We start from the raw sequence: 9956 nt of genomic DNA on the forward strand, positions 1-9956 counted from the left end.
TTAGAAATCAGAAAAGCAGGAAAAGTCCCATGAAAGTGGGCATTTTAGTCAGACTGAGAGTGTATTTGCTGTCTTGAGAGCACTGCTTTCAGCTGTACTTCCAAGCTCTTTCTTCTAGGATCAGGATGATATGGCTCTTTGCTTTAAGAATGGTTGTTCACTCAAGTTCTTTCTGAACGAAAATATAACACTTCTGTCACAGGCTTTATCATTAGCTTAAAACATGGGCAGGGCTTTCCAGAAAGATGTTTGATTTCCAAAACAATTTATGCCAAATTACTTGTTAATCTAACCCTTATTAAAAAAAAAATAAAAATTAAGTGAAAGAACAGGGCTGAAATGGAAGGAAGAATCTTGCTTTAAAATCACCATTTTTTTAACCTCTTGTATTGCTCATAAGGTCAAGTTAAACTGAAAACATCTGGGCCTTCAATGCCTATTTCTCTACTTAGAGTCACATATATGTCTTCTTTTTCATAGCTGAGATGAAAGTGTGACCTACTGATCAAAGTGCTGGAAATAATCATTAGTGAGTTCTGTTTCTGGCTTTAGCAGTTAGTTCATCATTGGGTACAGATTGTATCCTCTGTTGCACTGAAATGAGTCATGGCTGCTGGTTGGGTAAAAGACATTTGAGAATTAAACCTCTGCTTCTGCATTCTTGGTTCCACCAGCACACAAAAGCACAATATTATTTACAGCAGCAGGGATATGTTTTATTCTGTCTTTGAAAAGGATTCTCATGTTTATACATAAATGTATTTATTTTCCTAGGGACACTGCACAATCCGTGAAAGAAAAGTTTGGAAAGAAACTCTACAATGCCTTACTAAAGTGAGTGTGTAGGTTACTTTGTCCTGTCTTGCAGGGCCACATATTCACGTGGCTTACCTATAGTGATTTGGTGGTTCTACTCTTTGTCTAAGAAATATTGGGGTCTACAGAAAGGATATAGGAGAAGGATATGGGACCCTCTGTGCTGCATACAGGATAGTTGTATGATAGGCAAACCACAGATGAAAAAATTAAAGGTACTAACATCCCATATTGTAAAGGATCTTAAGAGACATGGGGGATGTTTATGTAATGCTGAGAATTACTCATGGACAAAAATGAGCACCCGAGACAAATATGGGTTACTGAATTGGTCGTATCCTTTCAAAAGACAGCTGATGTGAGCTGGAAGTGAATCATCCAGAGCTAAGAGGACTGAAACTTCAGCAAAAATAAAGTGTGATTGAAAAACAAAACAAAACGAAAATTCCTTTTGGAGTTTTCTGTAAGCTAATTGGAAGGATAGCAATTTTGTGGGAGAATAAATTGTAGGGAGCGTAGAAGGGACAGGAAAACTAAGGAAAGATTCAGGTTGACATCAGCAGACTTCGGATCAGATCTTGTTTATTTCTTCTTTTTTTTTTTTAAGCATCTTTAATGCAAACTCATAATGCTAGTTCTCAGAAGGACTGATAGTAAATCATTTGGTAAACTAGGCTCTGTGTTGCCTCCGCAGAGGAGAAATTCCAGACTTGAGCAAGATTCTTGACCGGGATGATATAACCATTATGAAAAGAGCCATCTTTTCAACTCAGGTCAGAAAGCAAATTATTTATATGAAAATCTACTGTGTAAGTTAAGCACAGCTGTGTACAAGGATTGTGTATGACATGCGTGCTTTGAAAAAAAAAAAAGTTTTTAACAACAAAAAAAAAAGTTTTTCACTGGTAACATTTAAAGATTGTCTGTGATTGTTTTTGGGGAAAGTCTGATGCAAAATAATTATTTTGGCAAATCTGCAAATCTTCCCCCAGTCACATGCAGGACACCAATGCTGAGAAAACTCTTTTCTTTTATACAAAGTTCAAAGTCTTTGCATTGTTTCTGAAGCTTGAATTATTCCATTTGAATGAAAGATGTAAATTCAATCCCTTAGGAGAGTTAAGGTCAATCCTCTGCCACAAAAAACAAGTAGAATAAATATGGTAGGCATTTCTAAAGTTAATGCAAATACATTTCTTTTGAGGTAAATTAGCCTGTGACAGCTTCTATGGTCTATTTTGTGTCCTGGGCTCTGTAAAAAAACAATGTTCCGTTCATGTCTTCAAATGAAATGGTAAAAAGCCATCCACATTAAAAGCAAAATTTCCCAGTGTCATCCACTAACCTCAGAAAATGGTAACAGGACACTTTTCTGGGAGCTTTGCCTGGCTCAAGGATTGTCTTTTCTCTTTTAAGCGACACTGTCTGCCTCCGGTGACCACCCACAACATGATTGACGATGGCAATGATCCCATACTCAATACCATCCGACGTATTGGCCTTTTCAACAACCGAACAGACAGAGTAAAGGTACCTTCTGTTGTTTTCTCATTCTAGATATAAAATGGAATTAAAGAGTCTGAATCTGGATCATTAGCATAGAAAGAACAGTCGAATTCCTGATAGAGAGTCAGTAATGTACTATTTTTTCCCTCTTGCCCCCTTTCCAGGAATAATGATCCAGTGAGCTCTGAGAATAGAATACAAACTGTTTGAATAATTAGTCAGTAAATTGCATGTAATACTGTAGACACCTCCTCCTGCTTCTCAACAGGCTTGACTGGATAGGTTGTACAAAACTGGCATTACAACAGGAAAATTACCTACTATACCAACAGGCTTAGCACCTAATAAGCTGAATGTCATGGATAAAAATTCTGTAAAGTTGAAAGAGAAAGTCATCTTGAGACGTGTATTACACGTCCATGAAGACACAGTTAGCATATGAAAAAGCTACAGTGATGCCAATGAAAAATCTTACTTGATTCCTTGGGATCAAATAAGCTTGCATAATGAGTTTACAAGCCATTTACTGGCTGAATACAATTTACCCAAGAGAGTAACATGATTATATTATTAAGAACAGAGAAAGGCATATCCCTGACATGGAATAATGTTCAGAGTATGTAAATGCAAGGAAGAAAGGCCCAGAGAAGGTTTAACCCTTCCCTCATAATCCTTTCTCCCTGAGCTGATTGGGCAGGCTATACAAGGTGCTTCTCTGCTTGACAGTGGAATATGGGGCAGTGACCTCAAACCCAGCAGAGTCATGCAAACAAATTAGCTTGGGTCCTGGAAGAGGGATATTAACCTAAGCTAATAAGCTTAGTCTTTCAGCAAGATCAGTTAGCCCAAGTCCAGAATTATGGTGATGGCATTATAATACATCTGGTTTCAGTTATCCTCTGAGAACTGCAAGCATTCCTATTTTTCAGCTGGGTGCTCTGGAGCACTGTGTTCTTATGAGGCCTCCTCTGGAAGAAAACATCCCAATATTCAATATTGTGGTACAACAGACCAAGAGAACCAATGTAGTACTGGTAAATGTTACAGCCTTAGGCATAATCAACAATGTGCATGGCCCTTCTTGAGCAAGAAGAACAATGCCAAAGACCCATTCAGAAAATAGTGTTCATTATCAGTATTATTTCCAGGACAAGACTACATACAGACAGGTTACAAGATAATGCATTTTAGTGTGAAATTGAATTAGATAACAGGATGGACAAGGAAGGTATTGTCCAAGTGTTCAGAAGAAGACCAAAGTGAAAAAAATTACTGAAGCTTACTGATAAATGCAATGCATTGATGATGCTTCTCTTTCACCTCTAATGTAATTTTTGAATATCCAGGTAATAGTACATCCAGAGTTTCTTTCTTCGACAAGCCCGTTGCTGCCCTTGGACTATGAAGAATTTGTTAGAGGTTGTCACTTGGGTGTATTTCCATCATACTATGAACCCTGGGGTTACACTCCAGGTAGGCAATCTGTACATTTTAATAGGTATCAAAAGATGAATACCCGTTCTGCTGATGCAGAATAGATTTAAAGCCAGTTTCTTCTAGAGTGCTGAAAAAACTCTTTCGACTCTGTTTCCTCTGCAGTGCAAAGGTCTTACTGCTGAAAAAATTTGGGGGCCAGGTGGTATTAAATGGCATCTACTGACTGACAGCTACTCAAATTTGTCCCTGCGCTGGACCCTTTTCCATACTAACATGTAATCTTTCAATTTTCTGTGGGTTTAGAACAAAATAAAATAAAATGAAAAAGTCATTTTTAAATATAATTTTTAATTTGCATAGGGGATTTTAAAAGATTTAGAAGAATGTGCGTATTGAAAAACAGAGAATAGAGCAAGAATTCTGATGCTGCCAGCAGACATACTTCAGTGGGTTTAATTCAAGATAGCAATTAAGTTTGGTATGTGTATGTAACACCACATCTAAGATATTTACCACAAATACCTACATGAAGTAATAGATATTCTCACAGACTTAAAGGGAAATTTTTTAAAGATACAGAGAACATTTAGTTTTAGGTTCAAAAAAATTTACCCAGACTTACAATGGGTACTTAACACCTAATGAAATCAGTACAAACCATAAACTTGAATGTCTATCAAGATCAAAGCCTAGGTGCCTGTTCTATTTTGTATATCCTGCAAAATATCTCCTGTAATCTTGATACACATCTGAACATTTGGATGCTCCTCTGAAGTGAATTCGCGGTAAGCCAGTGAATCAGAATAAAAGTTTTGTGAAGTTGATCATTCTCCAGAGCTATTTCTCACTACTTAAGAGAGCTATCTAATTCCAATGCAAGTTTTGGATTCTGGCACTTTCTCTTCCTGTTTTAGTCTCAGCTGAAGTATAAGGAAAATGTGACAGCCAGGGACGATTTTGAAATTAAATTTTAAAGTAACCTGACCAGAAAAGTTAGACTACTACTTAGCAGTTTGAGGAAAGCTGCAATTTACACTTGTTAAAAGAGTTATTTGTTTTGCTAATGCAGAACAGATTCTCTTTGTTGATATATCCATTTAATTCTCCCTGAAACAGAAAGTGTTCTTTTTTGGTGGATTTGTAGCTTTGCTGTATCAGCTTCATTGTCATATGAAGGAAGGCCATGTAGATGGCTTTCAGCATTTCAGTTGGAGTATTTTACTTCATATGTTTGTTGCTTTAGGTTAGGCTTAATATTCATCAGCAGAAACTCTTTAAGCAGGAGTAAAAAGTTATTCTTACTCATAACAATGATAGAAATAACTACAAAAGAGGCATGCATTTTACAAATTTGTAAAGCTGATTCCACATGTACTTTGAAAGCAATTCAAACTTAATGTTTTCTCTGTTGTTACTATAGAGACTAGTTTAAAAGCACCTAATAACAACATACAACGTATTGCATGCTCTTGCAATTAGGAGAATCAATTTTGCAAATAGTAATGAATCACCTAATTAACATTTGTGTGCAACAGGCTTCAGTTTAAAATGCAGACAGTCCAGGCCATGTATCACGATTCTGTTTCAACACTAGAATCCTGCGATTTTTTTCAGTTTAGCTACTGGAAAACACAAAAATATATTTGCAAAAACAGTATGAAATTTTCTCTTTAAAAATCCTTTATTTTTCTTTCTCTTTTCTTTTCCCCTTAATCCACAACAAAGCATTATAGTTTTCCCTTGATTTTTTCAGAGCAGCTCTAGTTTTATGGGACCTTCTGTTCGTCTATTTCATTTTCTTTTTTTCTCATGGGGTGAAACCATTCAAAACATATTGCTTTATATTATAAACATATTGCCTTATATTGCCAATATTTTTTTTTATCTATTTCTTTTGGCAGCTGAATGTACTGTGATGGGTATTCCCAGCGTGACCACAAACCTTTCTGGATTCGGCTGTTTCATGCAGGAACATGTTGCTGACCCAGCTGCTTATGGTAAAAATTTTTAACACCATATCAAAATAGTGCCTCTGAATTAGGAAGCAAAACCACAGCAACAATGCTTCAGCTTCTGAATTTCATGTTTTTACTAGTACAGTGCATTAGGAAAATACATTCAGAGCTCCAAAACTCTGGTGATGTTGAGCAACCTATTCAAGCTTTGATATTTATCCATTTTTTTTTCCAGGTTCTCTGTCTGTTATCTTTAATCTTTTGTTTGCTCTGTTGTTTCAAACTCAGCCCTCTTTATCCCACACATCCCTTCAAAACCTCTAGTTACACTGGAACACTTGGAGACCTTCAAAAGAAGCAGTGAAAATACCTTTGAGTAGTCCAAGAAGGATATGCTGGGACTTTGGGAACAGTGAGGCATGCCCTCATCAAACAAACAGTAAATTATCTTGTACACTAAAAATAAGCCTTTGACAATAAAAGGAGCCTACTTACAGATAAGAATCTGCTCATTAAACTAGAAAAATGATCCCTCATTAAATTGTGGTGAGGAGTACAGCCAAATCCCAGTACATGAAGACAATATTGAGAATGTGACCAAACTAAAGCATCTTACTAAGCACATTGGCTTGTCTGTACAATCAAATGGAAACATCTCCACGCTAGCCCCAATTATATCCTGACCTACTGGAAGGGATAGGGCCAGCTGCAGAATGTATCTACACCTGCTTGGCCAGACATGTCTTTGAAAACCTTTAGAAAGGTTACAGGTAGAGAGATGGGTCATTTGCTCTACTCTGCAAAAACATAGATGTGGGCAGTGACACATCTTAGGTAATATTTGTAAGACTATGTGACAGACAGTAGAATGGAAATGTAAGAGGTCAGATTCCACTTTCAGTTCAGCTTATCTTCACATTTTCTTTGTATCCTTTAGGCATCTACATAGTTGACAGGAGGTTCCGCTCACCTGATGAGTCATGCAACCAGCTGACTCAGTTCCTGTATGGATTTTGTCAGCAGTCCCGTCGCCAGAGGATCATCCAAAGAAACCGAACTGAGAGGCTCTCAGATCTGTTGGACTGGAGATACCTAGGCAGGGTGTGTGAAACTATTAATAGAGGTATTAAAAATTCCAGACACTCTGTCTTCAGCATCATGCTACAATGCAAGGAGGCATTCCTGTTCTGAAAAGCACCTGTCAGAGGTGCTAAAGATGATGGCTGCCTTTATAGTTTGGTGTAATTCTTCTATTGTCCTGTGGTAAGGATAGGCATAACTTAACTGAACGTGTTAGAGCAGAAGCCAGACACGGTGATCTCTTTCTACTCCTTATGCCAACTTCAGTACAAAAAGCTTATGTCTCTGAGAACCCTGGCAACTGTACAGTGAGTAGGATTTGTGCTCTGTAGTCTTTCAAGAATTCTATCTGTTCTTCCTAAAACGCTGCTAGACCTTGTGGCTCATCAGCACTCCTGTGCACTAAATCTGTGCATTAAAACAAAATAGAGTTTTTAATTTGATGTAGAAAACACTACGGTACCACCTACTAAGAAGAAATTAGCAAAGCAACGTTCTTAAATCTACAGGAAAAAAGAAGTGGATGGATGCACGTTTATCAGTTTTGTAACTATTTTAGATCTTGTTCTGTGTTGGTATCTGTGTGAGAATCTTTCTGTTTGTATGACTGCTAACACTGTAAGACTCTGACACAAGCTATTATTTTCAGTACAGGTGATGGTGACTGGTGATTATAGTAGATTCATCAACTATTTTTGACAAATCCTTTAATGTCACACCTCATCAAACTCATAAATATTTCTTCTTTTTAATGGTTACACAGTCTTCCTATGCGAAGATGAACCCAAAGTTTGAGTGTATACACATGTATATTTAAAGATGTAAAATTCTCTGGATAAAAAAGACCCTGTTATATGTTGAGAGATAAATACTAGTCACTCTGCAACTCTGAACTACACCAACCGTCATGAGTGCTGGTTTCCATCTTGGTACACCTTCTGCTTCAGTATTGCTATTTCCCAGTAATACATTTTTTACAAATATCAGTACCATTTGGCTTATCTTGTGTTCGGCCATTGTTCATCACCATCTTTGAGAAGATACTCATTCTTTGTTCCTTTTTTTTTTTTTTTTTAATCTAGCCAAGACTTCCTTGACTTGTAAAGATTTCTCTTTTATGTTGCAGTATTACATGCATGCTAGACACTTGGCCCTCAGCAGAACATTCCCTGATAAATTTGAGATGGAACCATGTGCTCCACCAAAGGTAAAATCTGCTTTTTGGAGATGAATTCATCTGCATTTTCAGTTACTTTACAGAGAGAAGGAAAAAGAATATGTGTGTGTGTGAGAGAAAGTCAATAAGGTTTTACTTAACTATAGGGAAGTTAACTCACAGTTAAAACCTCTAGTTGTAGACCCAAGCTCCAATCAGAACTTATAATGGTGTCATATGCAAACAGTAAGGGTACCGTGTGCAATACAGAAGCAGTTCTTCAGATGATCTAGAGTGACATGGATGGGTCTATGCCACTATAGACTAGCTGAGGAATTGGCCTTTGCAATTTCTGTTAGAAGAGAGTCCCTAATTTTTCGTCCAATTAACCCCATGGAGAAGTTCGGTACAAACTCAACTATTGAAGAGCAGTTGGGAAAGTGTAACTAGGGGAAAAAAAAATATTGCATTAATCTAAACAGAGGATGTGAGGAGGAGACTGGCTGTAATTTCAAGGGGTCAGTTTATAGGCACACTTCCAGTCACTTCATGTATAATGCATAATAGCATCAGTTTGAAAAGGGACCCAGTCTAAATTCCATGCTATTTGAACTAAATCTACAGAAACCACGAGAGCAACTTGTATTTTGAAATGAGAATGAGAAAGGAGGCTTAGGCCAAAACTCCTTGTTTGGCTCTAGTTCTGCAGATGTTGGCATTATAACTAGAAAACTGTTCAAACTTCAGACAGATTCTGAATTCAGCACATTCTGACTACAGAACTTAGAAGGATTTAATGTAATAGTGAGGATTTTAAAGCTCAGTAAAGATTATCATATTTTACAAGAAACCATGCTGGAAAGAAAGCCTATCTTTTATGACACCAGCTGAAGATCACTGGCATACAAGCACTTTCTAGCAGAGCAGGATTTAAGGGATCTGTGTTCAAAGGAATTTATTTTTGGAGCGCAAAGCAGTCTAGTTTACATCCATTACCCATGATTTGCTTTGTAGCAATGACAGTCTTAAATTGCTATACACAATCAATTAAGGAACACTGTGGTAATTTGTGTGCAATTTGATTCTCTCTCTGCCAGACGGAAGGTTTCAGGTTCCCAAGACCTTCATCAGTGCCACCATCGCCTTCTGTCTCTCAGCATTCCAGCCCTCACCATAGTGAAGCCGAAGATGAAGATGAGGATGAAAGATACGATGAGGATGAGGAAGCTGAAAGGGATAGGCAAAATATCAAGTCTCCATTTTCACTTGGAGTATTGCCACAAGGAAAGAAGAAACAGCATGGAGAGTTCAGGAACTGAATGTGTTACTCTCCATCCACGCAGAGTCTCTCCATGTATTTAAGAGTAAAGTAGGCATTGCAAGCTTTGTATTAAGGACAGTATGTTATATTTTAGGAGAATCTTAAATGACACTTGATCTACACTGTTGGGAAGCCTAATTTTTCTTCATCTTGAAAGTAGTTTAAATGACAATTCTTCTGTGCTCCTCAGAAGTAGAAGAATTTTATCAAGCTTAGTAAACTTAGAGAATGTAACAGTCTCCTTAAGCTTATCTAAAGTGTAGATCACACCTTTGTCTGCATAATCATCTACACTAATATTAGTTCATGCTGATAGTTCTGCAATGGTTGTTCCAAATGAATTCTTCCTTCATTTATGTCCCTCACTCCCTCCTCCCAAACTAACATAATCGTTAAGCCAGAGCTCAGAAAATTTAGAGAAAAAAAGTGTTACACTGGAGAAATCTTGTCAGAGGTAAAAAACTGAGAAGAAAATGGTCTTTATCTTTCCTTATGCTGTTTACCTTATTGTAAACTTGCATCATTTGAAACCTTTTTTACAGCACATGGAAGTGTCTTGGACTAAAACACACTGTGGAACAATATAAAGTCTTATGAGGTGGTCATTTGAATTATAGATACAAATGAAGTCATCTTCTTGAAGTCCTTTAGACCCACAATAAACAGCAGACTGTTTATTTTCTGA

At 37.2% G+C, this 9956-nt stretch overlaps 1 protein-coding gene across 3 annotated transcripts in view; it reads left to right on the top strand.

Annotated features, from left to right (window-relative positions):
- GYS2 (glycogen synthase 2) overlaps nt 1-9956 on the top strand; it is a 41264-nt gene extending 31308 nt beyond the window's left edge. For all 3 annotated transcript variants that reach the window (XM_042835037.1, XM_042835036.1, XM_042835035.1), the window contains 8 exons: nt 775-834; nt 1511-1589; nt 2233-2346; nt 3669-3795; nt 5661-5756; nt 6652-6815; nt 7921-8001; nt 9048-9956. In XM_042835037.1, coding sequence (XP_042690971.1) covers nt 775-834; nt 1511-1589; nt 2233-2346; nt 3669-3795; nt 5661-5756; nt 6652-6815; nt 7921-8001; nt 9048-9269 — 943 coding nt within the window. In that variant the 3' untranslated portion in view covers nt 9270-9956. The remainder of the gene's footprint in view (nt 1-774; nt 835-1510; nt 1590-2232; nt 2347-3668; nt 3796-5660; nt 5757-6651; nt 6816-7920; nt 8002-9047) is intronic.

This window comes from Centrocercus urophasianus, unplaced genomic scaffold, assembly GCF_019232065.1.
Source record: "Centrocercus urophasianus isolate 14NV4802_14NV808 unplaced genomic scaffold, USGS_Curo_1.0 seq_5, whole genome shotgun sequence".
Taxonomy (NCBI): Eukaryota; Metazoa; Chordata; class Aves; order Galliformes; family Phasianidae; genus Centrocercus; species Centrocercus urophasianus.